We start from the raw sequence: 22,533 nt of genomic DNA, 5'->3' as shown, positions 1-22,533 counted from the left end.
TAGAAAGTATTTATACAAACAAAATTAGCTACTGAGGAGTTTATTCTCTAGTATTTAGCGTCTTAATCTTAACTTCTGGTGGACTCACATAAACTCTATTACTACGCTGTTTCCCAGAGGCAGTTTATAAATATTCCTAACAGCTTAGGTGTTCTTTCCAAAATACTAACACCATGACCATAATAAATGTTAGAACAAACAAACAAACAAAAAAAACACATTTGACACCACTGCTATTGCATTTATTTTGGGGGCTGAGGTCTTTTGAAAGAAAATAATTGGTTCTTGCTCCTTGACAGGGACCCTGGGATCTGTGCTCTCTGTTTATGTGCACATGTGACGTTTGCAGGAAGAATGACCTCAGAACAACATTTCAGGGCAAAATGCGATTCAGTACTTCTCTACATACAGGCACAGCTCTGAGAGTTAATGGGTTTAGGACCTATTCCCCAAAATGTGTTCTTGGAAACACTAGCCTACAATTCTATAGTCAAAAAAGGATGGCTTTCTATTAAAACTAGAGTGAAATAATTTATATGACCAACCTGCAAATATTGTTGACTGAGTCTTCTGGACAATGGTGGTGGCATTTACATCGCAAGATCTTTGGGCGAGGGGTGAGGGCTGTACTCTCACCATCCTCTTTCCTGGTGCCCACGTTCAATTTTCCTGAACTTCGCAAAAGCATGTTATCAAGGAAGTTTGCTGAAAAGAAGAAACAGTAAGAGTTTAAGCATCTTTGGGATAGCCCAGCCACAGTCTTCTGTCCAAAGAATGATGATATTAAACAAAATATTAAGTATTCATAATAGTTAAACATTTAAACAGAAAACGTATTCTGATGTTTTGACACCAAAAAGTATACTTTCTATATGATATATATGTCTCATTAGAAATTCTCATACTCCTTTCAGAATAGTAGTTTCTACATTAAGTTATAATAGTTGTATTTGATTGAGTGCAAGCAGTTCAATGACCCACTATTATATAGATTATCTCTACTCTGTGCGGTAATGCTGTGAGTAAATATAACCATTCCCATTTTCAGATGAGAACATTACGACTCGAAGTTTAAGTGATCTGCACCCTGCAAATAAGTCATGAAGCCAGCATTTACACCCAGATCATCTGGGCCCTAAAACTTTCTACCAGTCTCTTTACTTTAGGGTTCTCTTCACTTTAGGTATACCATGTATTTTTTAAAGAAATCATTAAACATATTTAATCTGCAACATTCATTAGGAAGATAAAAATTTAATTATCAAGATATAAAAGCGAAAGTGACGACCTATTACGGTAGCAATGTTTCTACATCTTCAGTGGAAGATACGATAGTAGACATGATGTTTAGAGACAGATTTTTCTGGTTCTAAAGTAGGCTTTGCTGTTTACCAGTTAGTTGACATTGAATAGCTTTACAAATAATCCCACTGTGCTTCATTTTCTTATCATCAAAATGGAGATAATTATAAGCACCTACCTCATGTCAAGAGCTTAGAGTGGGTATGTTACATAGTATTACTTGATAAATGTTAGCTAATGTTATTGGAGAAATCTAATTTTTTACCTTTTAAATAGTAAGACAATGTTGCACAACCTAGGGTGACATATCACTGAGACAGTTTTCATGTTTTCTTCTTTACCACCACTTTTGGAAAGAAAGGATGCTTCAGAAGGAGGCATAGATTAATTGACACCAGGTTTCAGGCATTGTGGTAAGAGCTCTCCTACATGCTATGTCACTGTATAAATTGTCACCCTGAGCAATGTTTGATTTAAAATCTAACAACACATCCAGTTTGCCTACAGTTAAATACAATTTCAACAAAAATATTATCTAAAAGATACTGGGTTAAAAAATTGAAATTCTAGATCAGAAGTACAGTATACACAATAGATATGTACAGTGTACGTTTGTTTTTTGTTTTTTTTTAACTACAAATTAGTGCCTCCAACCACTGGTTATATCAGAGAATGAAGAGTTTAGAAAAAGGTCTGTGATGATTTATCCTGACTTTTTCTATGTTATGCTAATTAGTTGAATTTGTAGAAAGTAGTAATTAAAGGAAAAACGAACATGTTAGATCCATTTACCAGAATTTCCCCCAATCATTAATTCTAATATTTCATTAGATTTTTCAAATTTATGTAAGATGTACACCTAACTTTCTCAAACAGTTCCTTATATTTTAGTCTGCAGAAGACATATCAATTGTAATATATGAAGAGTCTGTTATATTCAGAATCCTGGGCCACCCACAGTGATTCTGATTCCACAGGTCTCAGGTGAGCCAAGGGAAAGGCATTATTCCACAAGACCCCAGGTGACTGAGACAGATGATGTGCAGACTCCACTTTTAGAAAACTAGGACTAGATTAAGTAAATATTTATTTAATCCAACCACAAAATTAATCCCAATAGGTGTTTATTATTTCTATAAAATCGGTGCTCATCCTTAAGTTAAATTCCAAAATAAAGTGAAGTTAAACACAGTTCATGTTAGTATCTTGTATTTAAAGCCTGCACACGGCTTGCTATCCAGGTGCAGTGGGTATTGGTATGCCTATATATCACCCTGCCATGCTGGTTTCCTTCTTTTTAAATCTGTTTCTCAGTCTTACTAACTTTATGACCTAAATTACCTCAAAGTAACTCAAAGTGATGAAGGTAAGATATTTAAAACTTATTACATCCTGCTTTCTTCCATACCAGGCCCCTGCTCTTTGAAGTTTTTAAAACAAAATAATAAAAATTCATTTATTATGCATATGTCTACTTAGCAAACACATATTGGGTGCCTACCTTGTTCCAGACACAGCCTAGGTAAGTAGGATGAACTAAACATACACAGAATTTACAACCTGGTGGGAAAAGTTGTTAAATGGAATATTCACACAGAATGGTCTACAGTATAAAAAGAAACATCTTTATACTATTGGAAAGAAGATATTTTGTAAAAAACATTTTAATACAGGATTCATGATTTTCTCATATTTTAAATTTATTTAAACAAAATAATGATATAAAATTTAGTTAGAAGGAGATTCTTTGCGATATTGCTTAACAATCCGTGTTTACAACAAGAGAGGGATAAGTCAGGTCTCTTAAAAGAGATTCCTAGGTAGTCATTAAAATGTAGATGTGAAAGTATATTTACTGACAAGGAAGACTGTTAAAATGTAATTTTTGTTGAAAAGGGCAGTTTACAGAGCATTTTAATTACAAAATCCCACTATATGAACAAGAAAAGGGGCTAAAACAAACAAATAAACAAAAAACCCAACAATATAAAAGAGGTCCAGAGGAGACACTAGCAATAAAAACTTGGTAATCAGAAGGTAAAAATCATCCTTTCTATAGAGACTGTGAAGATGAAATATTGCTGCATAATCCTTCTAAAATGTTTAACACTTCAACATGCAGTCAGAATACATGATATTTTACCAAAAACATATTCATAAGAACAAAAAGATAAGTATAGCTAGCTCATAATAGACACCATTTTATAAACTGAGTTAACAGACAACATACTGAATGAACATATAAGGCTTCCTTCATACAATATGACCCAAACAAGTAAAAGTAGTGAGATGATAAATGATTGCTTTTAATTAGCATTAAATACATGGATAATTAAATGCAAATCTGAGACAGGTGGAGAGTTCTTTATTTGCTTTTGCCAAAATAATCAAGGGAGTAATCCATAGAAGTATGTAATTGCTACTTAGGAGTCAATTAATCTATATGTGCTTAATTCCTTATGAAATGAAAATCATTATCACATGATTCACAACATTTCCAATCACAAGATTAAACTAAAATAATTAAGTGATAATTTGGAGGCTAAAAAGCGAAGACAAGGGAGAAGAGAAGCAGTAGCAATAGAACGAATAAATATGATTAGACTCAACTTAAAAGCCAAGAGCACAGTTAAAAAGAAAGATTATGATATCTAAATTGAGGTATAGTTGCCATACAATATTAGTTTCAGGTGTACAACAATGTACCACATCTTCTTTATACATCCCTTGCTGGATACTTTGGTTGTTCTATATTTTAGCCATTGTAAATAATGCTGCAATGAACATAGAGGTGCATATATCTTTTCAAGTTAGTGTTTTTGTTTCCTTGGATAAATACCCAGAATTGGAATTGCTGGATCTCATGGTAGTTCTATTTTTAATTTTTTGAGGGAGCTGCATACTGTTTTCCATAGTGGCTGCACCAATTTACATTCCCACCAACAATGTACAAGGGTTTCCTTTTCTCCACATCCTCACCAGCATTTGTTATCACTTGTCTTTTTGAGAACAGCCATTCTAACAGGTGTGAGGTGATATCTCACTGAGGTTTTGATACATATTTCCCTATTGATTAGTGATGTTAAGCATTTTTTCATGTACCTGTTGGCCATCTGTATGTCTTCTTTGGAAAAATGAATATTATTCAGATCCTCTGCCCATTTTTTGTAAATGGAACTTTGTTTTTTTGCTACTGAGTTGTATGAGTTCTTTATATATTTTGGATATCAACCCCTTATCAGATATACGATTTGTAAGTATCCTCTCCCATTCAGTAGGTTGCCTTTTCATTTTGTTGAGGGTTTCCTTTGCTGTGCAGAAGCTTTTTAGTTTAAGGTAGTCTCACTTGTTTCTTTTTGCTTGGCTTTGCTTTTGGTGTCAAATCCAAAATACCAACACCAAGACCTATGTTAAAGAGCTTACAACCTATGTTTTCTTTGATGAGTTACATGCTTTCAGGTCTTACATTCAAGTCTTTAATACATTTTGAGTTACTTTTTGTGTATGGTGTAAGATAATGGTCCAGTTTCATTCTACTGCATGTAGCTATCCGGTTTTCCCAACACCATTTATTGAAAAGACTATCATTTTACCATTGTATATTCTTGGCTCCTCTGTCATAGATTAACTGACCATAAGAGTGTGGGTTTATTTCTGGGCTCTCTATTCTGTTCCATTGATCTATGTGTCTGTTTTTCTGCCAATACCATACTGTTTTGGTGACTATAGCTTTGTAATATAGTTTGCAAGCTGGGCGCATGATGCCTCGAGCTTTGTTCTTCTTTCTCAAGATTGTTTTGGCTACTCAGGGTCTTTTGTGGTTCTATACAGATTTTAGGGTTGTTTGTTCTATTACTGTGAAAAATGCCATTGGAATTTTGATAGGGATTATATTGAATCTGTAGACTATTTTAGGTAATATGGACATTTTAACAATATTAATTCTCCCAGTCTGTGAGCATGGATTAGCTTTACATTTGTTTTTGTCTTCTTCAGTTTGTTTCATCAATGTCTGATAGTTTTTAGTGCACAGGTCTTTCACCTCCTTGGTTAAATTTATTCCTAGGTATTCTATTTTTTTTGATGCAATTGTAAATGGAAATCGTTTTCTTAATTTCTCTTTCTGATAGTTCATTCATTATTAGTGTACAGAAATGCAACATATTTCTCTACGCTGCTTTTATACCCTTCAATTTTATTGAATTCATTTATTAGTTCCAACAGTTTTTGGTGGAGTTTTTAGGGTTTTCTATATATAACATCATGTCATCTGCCAATAGTGACAGTTTTACTTCTTCCTTTCCAATTCAGATGCCTTTTATTTATTTATTTTTTGCCTAATTATTCTGGCCAGCATTTCCAATACTATGTTGAATAAAAATGGCCAGAGTTGGGCTCCCCTGGTGGCGCAGTGGTTGAGAGGCATGGGTTCATGCCCCAGTCTGGGAAGATCCCATATGCCGCAGAGCAGCTAGGCCCGTGAGCCACGGCCGCTGAGCCTGCGTGTCTGGAGCCTGTGCTCCGCAACGGGAGAGGCCACAACAGGGAGAGGCCCGCGTACCACAAAAAAAAAAAAAAAAAAAAAAAGGCCAGAGTGGGCATCCTGGTCTTGGTCCTAATCTTAAAGGAAAAGCTTTCAGCTTTTCACTGTTGAGTATGATGTTAGCTGTGGGCTTGCCATATATATAGCCTTTCCTGTGTTGAAGCATATTCTTTCTATACCTGTTTTGAGAGTTGTTGTTGTTTTTATCATAAATGGATGTTGAATTTTCTCAAATGCTTTTTCTGCACGTATTTAGATAAGATTTTCATCCTTCATTTTGTTCATGTGGTAAATCACATTGATTGATTTGTGGATGTTGTAACACCCTTACATCCCTGGAATAAATCCCATTTGATCACGGTATATGATCCTTTTAATATATTGTTGAATTTGGTTTGTTAATATTTTGTTGAGGATTTTTAGATATGTTCATCAGGGATATTGGTCTGTAATTTTCTTTTCTTATGGTGTCCTTGTCTGGTTTTGATATCAAGGAAATGCTGGCCTCATAACATGATTCTGGAAGTGTTTCCTCTTCTATTTTTGGAAGAGTTTGAGAAGGATTGGTATTAATTCTTCTTTGAATGTTTGATAGAATTGACCAGTGAAGCCATCTGGAACTAGACTTTTGTTTGTTGGGAGGTTTTAAATTATTGGTTCAATTTCCTTAAGATCTTCCTAATACCTAGTCCACATTTGAAATAAAGGGTCAATAAGAAACTGAACTGTTTTATTTACTGTTATAATTATGAAAAGGGATTTATAAAAGGATCACTTTCATATAAAGTCATTCTGAATTTATGCCAAATCTAGCCAGCCTCATATAGGCAAGCTTAGGCATTTTAGATCAAAAACAAGACTGAACACATCAGCTAAGGCATAAAAAAGACAATTACATGTATATAAAATTAATAATCATCTCATAAAAACATGAATTTAGCCTGACTTTCTGATAAATTTATATAAAAGAAGATAATCATTAAAAACAATGGCAAGATTACTAATTATGAAAGAAACATTACATATAATTTAGTACATTATATTTTCTAAATCAGCAAATTAAAAGGAATTTTTTTCCACCAAGGAAAGCTAAATAGTGAATGGTTTCTACTTAGGTTGAAAAGAATTTCAACAAAATTGATTATTTCTTCCCAGTAGCTTTCCAGACAGTTAAGGCTTTTTTAATATTTAGTAATAGAATTATAAATAAATCTGACAGAAAAATGTAAGAGGGAAAAAAACCTGAGAAAAGTCAGACTGTCCGGAAATGTCTTAGGAATAAATACTACACCCTCTTTAGTTCAGTCCATTTTCAGTTTCCTTCCTCCCTCCTACCTTCCCCCTCCCCTAACTCTCCACCCCTTTTTCTCCCTAATACCAATCTTTAGCTTAACAGTGTGAATCCAGACACTTCAGATGCTGCCTGGTTAGCTTAGCTAGTTACATTATAGTTAACAGGTTAACTCTCCAAATTACCATGATAATACAAAGTAGGGCCTGTGGAAGCCAATCTAAAATTGTTTCTCATTTTTCAGAGGATCAGATTTTTTTAGGGAGCAACTGAACCACAAGATCACTTCCAAACATGTTTCTCTGTGTGTGTGTGTGTGTGTGTGTGTGTGTGTGTGTGCGTGTGCGTGTGTGTTCTTAATAAATTGCAACTAAATTATATTCCTTATGATTTTCATATATGAGATAGATTTACAAATTTTCAGGCAAATTACTCAAACTTCACAAAATAATATAATGATCAGCATGCAATAGTGTGACTTCCATTCAATTACAGAAGCTAAGCAGATGGTTATCTTCCTTGAATATCTTTTCATGGATATATGTTACAGTTACACACATGTTTTCAGCTATTTTGTATGTCTGTATATAGTTATACACAAGTTTTCTATGGCATCTCTTCTTGTGTAAGTTAGGAAGTAAGGCAGAGTTATAAAGAATTTCTTTAAAGTACTCATCTGGAATCAGTGGACAATTATTAGTTGGCAGCCTGGTATAAACACTATAAAATAACTCATTTTTGATGTATATACTTAACAAATCAATTATTTTTACTATTTCTATATTATTTTATATTATAGTGTACCCTTCCATATGATTTTTACAGAAAAATGAAACAAGATTTTTATAGAAAAATCAGAAAACACAGGATAACAGTAAATTGCAAAAAAAAATGCAATACTACAACTCTGCAAGAAATAAATTTTAGCTTCCATATTCATCCATTATATCCTAAAGTACATTTTAGTTAATGTACTAGTTTTGATTATTTTTTCTCGGTAACATTCTTATTTCAAAAATAGAATAAAACATTTTAAGTTTTTGGTATAAAATATTGTTGTATGATATATGTCATAGTGAAGAGGGTATCAGAATCTACTGTCACATTAAAACACATGGAGAACGATCTTTATGGACAGCAATAATTCAAGGAAATTAAACCTCAAATACACTATGTATTAATACTAAGAAATGGATGTGAGTCTTCAAAATTCATTTAAAGATGACATGTAATTATTTTGTGCCACAGGATCTGCTAGTAATCTATTTTCCTTTCTTCATTTTATTTTTTACTTTTTAGCTCTCTAAATATCTCAAGAATTAACAAAATTTTGAGTGTCTTCTCTGTTCTACCTCATCTTCACAAGAGGGCAGGCCGGACCAAGAAGAGAAATTGAAATTCATGTCACACAAGTCTGTACTTCAAGTATCTTGGGTAAAAAGATTAGTGGAAGAAAATTTGAAAGTACTACTGAACTGTCCAGCAATGCTTTGGGACTGATCCAGTCTAACACTATCCATGTTGCTATGATAATAAATAATGTGAATCAATGCTCATTTCCTTTCTCAACCAAAACTGGTTTAAAGAGTACACTGGTTAAAAACCAAAACCTGTAACACACAGGAATAAAACTTGAATCAAAGCTTGAAAACAATATTAATTTTCAAGCTAACTTTCAGTGATCCTGAATGGTGGGTTTAAATAGATAACTAACTTTTATTTTCATCACTTAAGCCTTGAATCATTTAACTCAATTTAATAATTTAATTTACTGTCTAATAAGCATACTCAATTCAAAAGTCCTGACCTCAATTTTCATTGCCTAACCCTCTCTCATTATACTAAGACATTTTCAAACAATTTTTCTATGTTGTTTGCAACAAGAACTTAGAAAAAAATATAAACAACATGAAACGCAACCGTTAATAAAAAGTTGAAATACGTCCCTAAACTCTTTTGAAAACAAAATATAAATACAACTTAGATTCAAAAATACCAAAGCAAAATCACATGCATTACAAAGAAAGAGTAGACTTTCAATTATTAATAGTGAAGTGAACTGCATAGGAGTTTCTTTCTCCTTCGAGTCTCAGAAGTCAGAGGAGAGAGGGACAAGGGAGGCTGTAGGTGGTAAGTTCTGGGGCTACCATGCTACAGAGGGGGATGAAATGCCAGGTGAGATACCAACACCAGGTGTGGTCACCAAGCAGTAGACTCAGACTTGACCAGGATATAACGTAAAATGGACAAAACAGTTCAAACCCCAGCTTAGCTACTGCCATGCTCTGTTGCCTTAGCAAGTCACTTACCTCTCTAACAGAGGATGTGGAAAGTGGCAGCACACATTGGCTTGCTAGGAGAACTGGTTGAGAGACTCCAAGTAAAGCACCTATCACAGTTCCTTGCACATACTAAGAGTGAATAACAGTAAACTGTTTTCTGTGCTCCTGAAGCTTACTATTCAGTTTTTTTGTTTTCATTCTTCAGATTTTTCTCTTTCTCCCCCTCAATTGTTTTTGTTCCTTTTCTCTACTGCTTCATCTCCTAAATGTTTCTATTTCTCTTCCATTTCTTCTTTCCCCAACCTCTTTCTCTCATCCTGATTCTCTCTTCAATTCCCCTTTCTTCTGCTTCATGTTACTTCCATTAACTTTGCCATTCTGGGCTCATCACTGTGCACAGAAAGTCTATAAAAATATTGAGCTTTTTGGTTTATGAAACATTGACACTTTGTTCACAGCTGAATAATACATTGTTATTCGTTATTCATTTATTTAGCAAATAATCATTAAATCCATTCCATCTACATAACACAATGGCGCAGAGCACCTGAAGTACCTTCAGTAATATAACCATCTTGCTGGTGAGACAAATCAACTGCATGTGGAATATAGTGAGACAAATCAGCTACATATGGAAAACCAAAAACAGTATGTGAAAATAATAAAATAGAAGTCAAAATGCCACATATAGTTGTCAAATGTAAGTAAGTCCTAGGTAGGAGGCACAGGAGGGAAGATTACTAGGGGTAAGTAACAGTAATCAACCAATAAATTTTATGGAAAACATAAGCACCAGGGATACTGACAGTTTTTCATTTCAGTGGCTCACTGTTGACACTACTGAATAGGGTAAGGAAAACACATTAGTTTTACAATGTTAAAGATTTCCTGGATCTCTATAGAAACCAGAGCTTTTATAATAACATATTTTACACGTTTCCATCTGCCAGCAATTGTTTCTCTTTTTACCATACTTACACATCCACATGACCATATCACTCAGTTTCTGTATGATAATCATGTTTTCAACATTTTATATCATAAAAGTTCTGCCCAGAGACCCCAAAACATCTGGATAAAAAGTGAAAGCTTCAATAATTCAAGTGTTTTGTATTCTGGGATGCTAGATTATGAGTTGAACAAATCATAAAAAGGTGAAATATTACATAAAGGTGAACATACAACATATATATTCATATTTGTTTGTTTTACAGGTAACTAATACAGAGTTATGAGCCTGAGTAAGCATCATAATTGATTATAACATGATTTATAGTTCTCAGGACATCACATTTATACTCTTTAAAGGTAGAACGGTAGCTAGCTTTCCCACAGGTTTTAATATGCTTTCGAATTTGGAGAAACTCAACCAAAATGTTCATATAAATTAAAAATCTTTGAAAATACTCTAAAACATGACATGATAACAAGTATCTTAATAAAAGTATCAACATAAGAAATAATAAACTTTACAAGCAAGTAACCACCATGTTTAAAGACAGTTTAACATCAAACTGAATCTATATCCATAAAATAGCATAATCACAGCTAATAGGATGATTTTAAAAGTTAAAAAAAATCTCTGCATTTAAAAATACTTAATATGTCTGTTCTTTTCTTTGTTGGAAAAGAAACTGAACCACAGCCTCTTTGACAATAATGTCAAAGAATCAACCAGGACATGGCAGACTGCCAAGCCAGGAGCTATAGTTTATTCGGTGACTTTCTATCAATGCTCTGCTTCACAGAGTTCTAAAGCTAATCAAAGCGGATGTTCAACTAGCCACCACACCAAAACTTACTCCGCAGCTTTGCAAAGCATTCCCAAGACAGCTTGAAGTGTAAAACTACTTTCAACAGACATCTATGTAAAGAAGAGAAGTGACAGTGAAGCCAGACATCAGAAACCCAATCACCAGGTTCATGCTATTCTTTTTCCCCAAAGAAAAAACCTGGAAAGCATTTAGGATCTCTCTGTTTCTAATCCTTTCTGGATCCTCTAATTGGATAATTGTTAAAGGATACTTTAGTAAGGAGCATACTGATCTTGAAAATGTAAATATATTGCTATTACAAATGTTCAAATATTTGAGGCATAAAATATATGGAATATATATATTTAAAAACTTAACTTACAATGCACTATTATCAACTACTATCATCACCAATGAGTTTAAAGGTCTATGATGAAACAACATAGAATAATGATAACCAGCAGCAAAATGAATTAAAACGATCTGAATATTAGAAAGCCATTATAGAGTTTTAAGAGAAAAACTAAAGAATCTGAAGAAACAACTGTACAAAACCTGCAGTGCTATCTACATAGCTTTGTTTACAGTTATGTCATGCTTCATAGGAAAGTTTTCTAAGATAGATACCAAAAATGACATGAATTACTAAAATATACTTGCCTTAGCTTCTCTGACTGTATACTTTACCTTAAAACAATTTATAACCTTCCTGATCAAATTAAATGACTTAGAAACTGAATTTTCAGAACATTCATTTCTTCTAATGTTTAAATCATTAATTTGTACTTTAAAATATTTTTGCATTTTTTAAAAACCATATTTGCAAGAAAGCAACTTTGACTTATAATCTATGAAATGAGACATATATCATAGAAAGCAGAAGAATTTACAACATCAAAAACTACAAACTCTACCACAGGACGTTACACAGCCAAAACACTTGGTTTTAACCATGACAGTACTGGAAAATGTGTAGGGGCGAACACACAAACCCACTCCAACACACAGACAACACAGAAGGTATAATAATATATGCAACATTTGTAGTAGTTTAAAAGTAACCTAAATTACACATTGCTGGGACATTTAAGCTAAACTGCATTTTCTTGCCGTGTAATTTTTGTGCGCGAAATTTTTGAACCCCTGAATTGTTCTATTCCCAAACCTCTATGCCAAGAAAGACTAAGTTCTATCATCTCTTTTGTGTGAACCAGAATTGGCTTAACTGATCTTGCTTACATTTCTGGAGGGAAAACAGCCTCTGTAAGATATAAAGCTTCTTCTACTACTCACTTTTGATTTCTGTACGCTTGATAGATCGTTGCCAGGTTCCTTGGGACGAGACATGAGGAGGACACACAGAATTGCTAGGGGTGTCCACTAAAAAGCACAGCACCGTAGGCAACACTAATCCTGCACCTGTGATGTGTTATTCACCAGTTAAGAAATGCAGTCCAGACGGTGGTTGCCTAATACAGCTCAGCTGTTTTTCTCAGTACTCCCTTTGATTATAAGCTGGCAAGAGAGATTATTCTGGTCAAGCATTGAGCTATGTTCAAGATACATGGCATATGACAGTGGAAAGGTGAAAGAGAAAGGAAACCTTAGAATCAAAAAAAAGTAAGTAAAAAGAAAAGAAAAAAAAGTCACTGACCACAGTGTATTATATAACAATTCCAGATGGTTCAAAGCTGCCTCTGATTATACACAGGCAGAAAAATATACAACATTTAAGTATCTAGAAATCTATTTTTTGATATTACCCTTTAGACTTTTAGCATGGTAGTTCAACATGCAATTCTTTGGTTTATTTTAAAATCAGCACAACTTCACAAATTGATCAGCTACATAAACATTTAAAAATCTTTCTTTAAAGAGGTTTACCTATTCTAGACATCAAACTCCTTTTATAATGTTGGGAAAACTGAAACCAAATGATTACCATTAATTTTATCTTTTTATTAAGTCAACCATATTATTGGACTTGACTCATTAAAATATGTGATATAAAATTTATGTTTGAGACACAACTATCCTATTCATCATATATGGCTTAAGCCAGCATAAAATATTTATTTTAACCAGCATAAAATTGCTAGCAACTCCAAATTGATTTAAGAAATATTTATTATACACAAAGCTGTCTACAAAGCATGTTGGTTTCACAGAGATGAAGAAGAAACCACCACTATGCTCACAAACCTTAAAATCTAATGGGGGAGAGTAAATAAAAGTTATTTTTTCTGTTATTGTTGTTTTTTTGTCATAAAAGGGCTGCTGACCATTCACTCATACCAAAACTTTCACTCTTTTTCCTTTTACACTCTATATAAACACAAAACCATCTGTCCCCCAGGCCAGTATCCGTGCCATTTTAAATAATCTAAAACCTTACCCCAAAACCAGACACCCTTTCCTAATAGCAGATGGTTAAAAAACAAAAACAAAAAATTCGATTATATATACCCAAAGAGCTGAAATGAAGAAAATATATCAATTTCAAAATGTACATATGTAAGTTATATATTTTAAAATGTTTAAAATTTCAAGTTATTTTTTGTTTTCATTGATTAGATACTAATTAGCTGCTGAGCAAAGCAGTATATTAAAAAAAATTAGAAAAATTCCATATGATATATATTAGGAGCAAAAGGGTCAAAAGTAATTCCTATGTCCATAAAAGCATTCTCTCTCATCAGAATTTGACAAGTCTTAGAGCCTTCCTTTATATTTAGACATTAGTGTTAAAGATAATACTGCATTTAAAGTTCCAAATAACACTCTGAGGCTAACTGGAGGAGGACCAAGATTTAGGCAGTACGCCACAAAATGTTATATTAATATTTTAACGATTCCCATACTCTGGTCTGTGAGTCCAAAGTAAAATAAGACGGCTGAATTGGGTCCTGGGTACGTATATGACTAGCAAAAAATATAGACTCCTGATATTTTTTTGGACAAAAAAAAAGTTTTTTTCTGAAATTATACTTAATTGGCCATTAAAATAGTGCTGAGATTCTGAACCACCCTCCACTTTGTTTGATTTATTGGAATAAGATTTGCCAAAGGCAAAAGTCTTGTTGACATTTGGGCAGAAACACCGAGGAAAGATCCAAACTGAGACTATGTTATTGTAACGACTGTTATCTTAAATCTGTGTATGGCACACACTGGAACATTCTGGCCTCATGTTGCTCAAGCTGTCCCTCTTTCAATAAACAAATGGCTTCAGTTTTCAAAACATTCTTCAAAAGCAATCTTATTTTTTAAATTTTTTAATCGCATAAAGCCTAGTAGACTCAGTGGCCCAGCCTTTGAAAAGCCTGATCTTACCTTTAAATTTTCCTGCTTTATATTTCTTTATTCAATTCGTATCTCCTCATTTATGCCAAAAATTATATTTTTGCCCATACATTATATTCTAAGGTAAAAATTTTTTTATTTTTTTATTTCTTTATATATTCTTTATTTCTTTATTCAATTTATATTTATTTATTCAATTTATATTTCTTTATATTTCTTTATTCAATTCGTATTTCTTTATATCTATTTTTTCAAATAAATATATTTCTTTATTCAATTTATATTTCTTTATTCAATTCGTATCTCATTTATGCCAAAAATTATATTTTTGCCCATACATTACATTCTAAGGTAAAAATATTTCCTTCCTCCTTTTTAAAATAATTATCAACATGGTATCTCATGAGAAACAACTGAAAAAAAGAACAACAAAAACCCTGAATCTAAGAGGCTACATGAAAAATAACTACCTCTCATAAACCCTTTCTTCATATGGTTCTTTATCTTCAACCACACCAACGTAAGGCGGACATATCCCTGTGCGTTATGTTTTATCACCCTGAAATATTTTGATAAATTGGGGATATGATTTTAAATTTCAGTATCAGAGTAAGAAGGTATGAAATACATACTTACTCATGTTCTATTTAAATGACCGAAGTACTTACTCCCAAACAATAATATTAATATGGGAGGAAAGGACAGTGGCTACCTTAAATGGTCACTTCAGTTAGAAAGTTTTCCACTTTGACAAAGAATATATGAGATCAAACCAAATATTTTCCCAGAATTTAAGAGTTTGTACTTCAGCTATTAAGAAACCATTCTCTATGTTCACCTACAGAATGTCCTATTCTCTACCTAAAAACCCCAAAATTCAGTATGGGAGGCAAGAACTCTTACTATTTAATGAATCAGAGATTGGCAAAGCTTGTCAGCTTTAACTCTTACAGTCGTCAGGCCTGCTGATTCTCACGAGGAATGAAGTCTCATAGACTTTTGTTTTATCCTTAAGGGAAGAGCATGCGGGTCTTTTAGAATGAATAGGCCCCACTTAGGATATATGATTAGTTAACTAGGAAAGTTATTTATTTTCTTTTCATCTTTCTTAGCAGACAAAAAAATATCTGCTTTCATCATTAAAACCACAGTAACTATCTGGTGGTAATATGAAAATTTCCGGGTGGCACCCCTTCTCTACTATCAAGTCTAATAGCCTGACCAGAAAAGTATCAAACTTGTGCTAATTATTAATTAGAGAGATAATCTGGAATAAAACAAACCTCTCTAATAGCTATTTCCCCCCAAATTTTCACCCCAGTCCTTAGAATACAGCACTTTGTGACAGCTTTTGTGCATGCTGAAATCATGGTAAAGGACAAATTTCTCTTCTCATTTCATACCAATGAGGGGAAAACAAGCCTCGTCCAACAGGCATCATCCCAAATAATCCCCCCACCCTCAAGTGTTCAGGGCTCTTCCCTTTGTAGAGTTCAGTGTCTCCTCACTAGCAAGAAAGTATAAGCAGAGAGATCATTAGTTATGACATGTAGACGTTAGCAGATAATGTTGACTCACTTCAGGAACTATTAAACTATAAACAGTGTGCTGAAAGCCATTTATCTGCACTTTAGGATAAACAGCAGAACCTACTCAATTAAACGGATTGCAAAGAATAAGCTGCTGATGCCAAACCAAGTGAAGCTTAATTTTGAAAAGAAAAATCTGTGAATAAAAATCCACCTAGGATTCCAGGGATTCTGGCACATAAAATCCTTAACACTTTATTTTAAAATATAATATATAAAACACAGAACATATATTTTTAAAAGGCCAACTGATTCAGTTGCCAAAGTTATTGCAGACTAGCTCGAGTTCAAAGTAAATTTATTGATACTTGATACATATTTTCTCTTAAGTGACAACATTTACAGTAAAACAGATGCTGAGCAAATGTGTGTTACCAAGGAAAGCTTTACCTATCACTATGTAAAAAGTAAAGTTGAATTGGGTCAGTTTTCTTCATCAGCACTATTCCTATTCACAAACAATTTAACTGTTTTGAGAATTTCTAAATGACTCCTTCCAAGAAAAAGAAAGACAACCTGAGTGCAACTGTATCATAAATGAATGATATTTATGTTTATTATGTAAATATATATACATATTTCCATCTCTAGCATGTTAAAATGCTACAAGAAAAATACTAATCTATCATGCAACCTCAGAGGTTTTATTCCACAGTTGATTAGAAGGATATGAGATAAACAAGGCCCTTCCTGCTAGTACCATATACAGGTAAAACATATTACGTTTAGAATTTATTTTTCCTACTTGTCAGAAAATAAATCAAAATCTGCTCTTTTTCACACTTCCAGATGTCAAAATCTTTTCAAAACAATTTTGATGTCAGAGAAGAGAACACACAGGTGTGTTTTATGTCAACTACTGAAAGCAACTGAAGGTTAGCCTGGAATCTGATCACTCTACTGACACATTCTTGCAGGCATTACGAACACTCCCTGAAGGAACATTACACTAATGCTGACTAATTTTAAAAAACATCCCAAATCTCATTAGACCTATTCTCTAGCAGTATTGTTCAAAAGCATCTCTGCTAGTAACACCACATTCATTGCCACCTCTTAGCAAACCTTTAATGCTTTCTTCAATATCACCTTTACTGTTCTTCTTCATTGACAATACAACAAGGTTGAACAACAATAAAATATTCGATATCAACATGCATAAGTTTTTGTCACATCAATGAAAACTATGACAACCCACAAAAAATCAAGTGTTAGGAGGTCAGTAACAAATGCTTTAGAGAAACTGGTTCACATTAATGGACACTTTGCCTTGAGGAAACCAAGCCTAAGACAGAAAGATGGCAGTAGTATTTCAATTCTGAAATTATCAGTGCTTATGCTAAAAAACTGTACTTGGTTACAAAACCTATATTAAACACAAACAGCAACTTAAATGTGACATGTTCTTAATTTTTTAAAAATAGTGACTGGAAGGAAATTCTTGCCATTAGATGACTAGGGTTGCCAATCAAGATCAGAAAAATGCTGCCTACCAGCAAAATGACCTAATAGTCATAGATTTCTGATGTTTATTAAGACCTAGAAGTAAACACATCAATTCAGACTTTAAAAAATCATTTCAATCATATAAACATTCATTCAAAAGATTTAGTATTTATATAACCCTTCCTTTGCTCACACACACACACACACACACACATACACACCCAAGTATGTCCACAATGAGGACCTGCAAGTAACAAATCATCACCGCAAACTTGTCTCTTCTTGTCAAATGTTCTTAGTATTTTCCAAACCTCCAAAAATGTCTCACTTCTGAACAACACCACCCCCCCAGGTAATAATAAAAAACTGAGACTTTTAAAGCATTTTTTCTTTTTCTTTTTCTCAGTCCATCATCCAGTACCTGAATGCTCATGTCAGAACACAAGCTGATGCTCAGAGCAGGGTGCCCAGGGCACTCTCACTTCTGCAGCTATATTGGCAGTGGCTCATAAATGTGCTTTTGTATTTCGTATCTACACAAGTCAAGTTTCTCAGCTTTACTTTTCTTCTCAGTAGCAGCAAACCCTGAGCTCTTCATTGCTAATATTCTACAATGCATGGGGAAAACAAGGGCAGGGGCCCTCTATTCGAGTACATGTGCAGAATAGGACTTTTTTTATTTTAAATCTGAGACTCTTTTCTGCCTTCCTTCCTCATTTCTTATCTCCCAACCCCCAATGGCTTCTCAAAAACTTCAATATTCTTGAAGATCCAGATGTCTCCTTTCTTCCCTCCCAATCCCACTGAGAAGACAGGAAACACCAGGTGTGAAATGTCTCTGTTTGCCCCCCTCCACTCAGTACACACCTCTTAACTGGGAGCTTTCATCCTGGCTTGCCCTCTCAGGGGCACTACCCTGTCACTTGTCTGCTGGACCCCATCTCTTCTCACACACCCAGATGCACAGCCGAGACCACAGTTTCTCACAGAGGATGGTCTGCTTCCATACGTTCCTTCCTAGGTTATGAACAAAGAGCAGTTTTCCCAGGTTAGATCAGCCCAGCTGAAGGAGGATTTTAGGACAAAGAGAAAATGAGTGTATTGGGAAGAAAGGGCAAAGGAGCCCTGAAAGGAAAACTTGAGATGCTTATACTTGTGCCATTATATCAAAATATAGTAACTTATATACAAAACATGTAACCAAGCACCATCTCTTACAATAGGCCAAGTCACATGTATAACAGGATAATTAGATTCCAAACAGGTGTAGGAATCATGATTTCCAGCCCTAGCCATGCTACCGACTTGGAAATCTCCAGAATGCTTTGATTGGAAAACCAGCACAGTGATGATTTACCAAATAAGGCATAGGCAGTAAACATAGGTTCTCAGGATATGTTTTGGAAGGAATACCAATGAATGAATTAGATCACTAGAAAAGACTCAGCCAAACATACCTGTCTAGATTAGAAACTCAGTGTGAAGGAAGTGACCCTGAGTCAACGCTGTAACACAGTAGTGCCACACGGTGACTGCTTTTTGCATGACCACATTCCCAACGACAGTGGGTGTTTCTAAAGAAGAGAATCTGTGCAGAAAGAAGTGGTGGTTGCCCTGGTAACCCAAATATTCCAAAACACTACAACGTGTTCTATCTAACTACTTCCAACTCTACCCTTACCCAATAAACAATCTGGAAAAAGGGCATCGAACATCCCACTGCCTAAGATCATAACTAGTGATGGACAGGGGGGATAAAAATCAACCCAAGCTTGTCTGACTACAAGCGTAGGAAATCACTCATAACTAAGTACACATGTCTTTATATCTTAGATATGGATGTATCTATGGATATCCCTGACTTCACCCGCCTAATTTCAGGCAGATTTTTAAGTCTGATGTTGTATATACATATTTAGGGAATATTACATACATATTAAATTATGTATGCTCATGGGTCTGCATTAATGAGGTTTACTGGAAAAGGAATTTGAATAGACTGAAAGGAGAGACTGTATTATATTAGAGAAAGGGGGGAAAAATGACAGGACAAACAGCCAAAAATGAACAGCAGTTGGGAATTTCCAAAATTAAACTGACATATAGAGTAACCTGGAAATAACTTTCATTTCCCTTGAGCTGATTATTTACACAATCTATGTTTAAATAAAGGTTGAATTTTACTCTGATACAACATATTAACTCGACTGATTAAGTTCATATTTTTAATTCTATGCAGTCGTAGTAAAATGGGAACAAATTATGAAGAAACAGAAAAAGAAGAAACAATAGTGTGGTGGAACCAGGGCTTAATCCCATCATCCATAAGGTATCAATGGGCTGTGGGTGAAGAGAGGAAGTCTCATCACGTGTACTGGAGAACTATGCCCTCCTCTCTAGAAACGACCCAAAGGGTGTTATCCAGGAATTTTATCAGCCTGCTCTGAGGGGACGGGTTGTCGGACCCTGACTGTCATACGCACTTTCCTGTTCCAAACACTGCCACTCCCTTTTGTCTTTTCATTACAGTATTACATCTCCCCAAACACCCCCTTCCTTAAATCACTTCAGCTAAATTTCCAACAAGTACTGAATTCCTAAGGTTTGAAAAAAATCAAAATTATGATAAAAATAAAAAATAAAATAAAATCAGCCAGTAGTCACAGAAGGTTATGTCTCTTTATCACAACAGTTTTGTCCTCTTTCTCATTTGTTTTTGCGTGCTTTTGCTTTCATCGGCATCTGTTGGGACGGGTAAGTATAGTTCTTGCCAAAGATAATGGAGTTCTTTTAGTCTGGCCAAGCAAAGAAAAATGGGAGGCAAAGAAAGGATGAGAACAATTATGTTCAAAATGCTGCCAAATTCAAAGCAATTCAGGGGTCACAACAGTATGTTTGTGTGCCCTGAATTACCTTACCAGTAAAAGGAGATGGTAGGAAAATATGTTCTCTAACCGCCCTCCTACTTCAGATACATTACGGTTCTACATAACTTCCACTTTGCTGATACACATTTTTTTTGTATCTATAGCGTAGAAAGAGGGTACTGAATACCGTATCGATAAAATGTAAGAATCCCAGTTCTGTTATCTATTAGTTGTGTGACCTTAGGCCAGTTCTTAATTTTTTTTTTTATCTGAAACACTTCATAGTAACAATACTTCCATTTCAAGGAGTCTTCAAGGAACAAGAGGAAATCATTTATCTATCGGCAATTATGTGTTTATAAATCTCATATAATGTAATCCTGAAAATACTCATTTTATACATGAGGGGACTAGGGCTGGGAGAGGTTATTTTCCTGAGAGCAAACAAGTGAGTAGCAGGCAAGGGTGGGAGGCAAGCTCTGGTCTCTGTGACTTTTAAAAGCAATGATTCCTCCAGCTAGCAGTTCGCAAAGGTTTTGTTCTCAAGATCCTTTTTCATTATTAAAAATTATTAAGGGCACCAAATATTTAGTTACGTGGATTACAATATTTACTATATTAGGAATTAAAACTGAACAGTTTTTAAATATGTATAATTCATTTACAAATAATAATGAACCCATTTTAACATGTTTTTAAAACAATAATGAAAAAAGTGGTACTGTTTTACATTTTTGCAAATCTCTTTAAGGCCTAACTTAATAGAAGAAATTGGGTATCTGCCTCTGAATTAAATCTACTGCAACATATTGTGTTTGACATATATGAAAAATATAGGGTCACACATTATGTAGTTGAAAAAAGGAGCTATATTTTAGTAGACGTTTTTCATAATAGTGGTTATTTGATATTACACAAACACTGGAGAAGTAGAAGTCTCTTCAAAGTTAGATGCAATGTCTAATGTGAAACCCCATCAATGAAATTTTCATATTCTGATAAATTAAAATCTACTGTCTATCATGTACTTTGAGTGGATGTTTACACGGGCATGAATATGAAACAATGGGCACTGACTGATTATTTGGAGAAATAAATCTTGGTTCACTCAGTTATGCAGATCAATCCTGTGGATACAGGCTTTCCAAAATCCTAATTTTTGTTTGAAAGTTTGAATTTGATCATTAGCAATAAATACTGTCAGTTGTTTTCCCTGAAGTGACAGGCTCACTTTGTTCATTTTTGAGAATATGTCTGCAAATATCCATGTCTGAATAACCACAGTTTGTCTGTCAGTCATTCTTTCTAGTAAAAATTGCCTTACATGAAAAGTCTCATGGTAACCATTAATCTTCAGTATGCTGAAGAATTTCATTCTGTATACTTAACATTTTGTCACACAGCATATTAAAAAGAAATTTACTCAGAGGTTGGAATTTAATAAACTTAATAATTTTTACAGTTTCATTCTTGATATTATTAAATGAAGGTAGCTTTTTGTTTGGTGTTGGGTAGGTGGGGTTTGGTTAGCTGGTTTGGCGTTTGGTCAGTGGGCTTGTTTGATGGTTTGTTTTTACTGTGATGGCAGTGAAGAATACAAGAACAGTTTGGTACCCTGTCTTGATCTGCGCTCAGGTGCTACCAACAGTTCTAACCACTATTTCTCTTTTGTACCATAAGTGCAAATGTTAATAATATATCATATGATTATGCTTGTGAATCATATTTCGAGAACTGCCACACTAGATGACCAACTACTGGTCACTAGAGATATAAAATTTATGTATATTTTAAGATAAGCTAAGAAATTTTAACAATAGTGGAAGAGAGGGGAATGAGTATAAGAGATAATTTTAAAATGGGAAAATGATTAAAATGTATATATTATTGAACCCTTTTGGGATATAAAGAGAGATTTTCAGTAAGAAACACTAGATTGCCCACAAAAGTATTATGTGCGCCAAATACATGTGAAAGCAATTATTAACGTAAATTTATGTTTTAATTGGTCTTTAAATGACACAGTTAAAGTACCAAACCTTAATTAAGCAAGCACCACTCACTTAGACGCTGCCAGTTATGAAATGTTGATAAACACTTGAGAAAAGAAGAAATGATTCATTAATATGAAAGTAAAACAGGTACACAAAGTTCTC

At 34.1% G+C, this 22,533-nt stretch overlaps 1 protein-coding gene across 1 annotated transcript in view; it reads right to left on the bottom strand.

Annotated features, from left to right (window-relative positions):
• The window catches only part of BMPR1B (bone morphogenetic protein receptor type 1B), a 162,478-nt gene that overhangs the window by 61,830 nt on the left and 78,115 nt on the right, over positions 1 to 22,533 (bottom strand). The window contains exon 2 of the mRNA XM_082653820.1: positions 546 to 705. Coding sequence (XP_082509946.1) covers positions 546 to 688 — 143 coding nt within the window. The 5' untranslated portion in view covers positions 689 to 705. The remainder of the gene's footprint in view (positions 1 to 545; positions 706 to 22,533) is intronic.

Source organism: Grampus griseus (genome assembly GCF_964374135.1).
Source record: "Grampus griseus genome assembly, chromosome: 4".
Taxonomy (NCBI): domain Eukaryota; kingdom Metazoa; phylum Chordata; class Mammalia; order Artiodactyla; family Delphinidae; genus Grampus; species Grampus griseus.
This window is presented reverse-complemented; position numbering and strand designations above follow the sequence as displayed.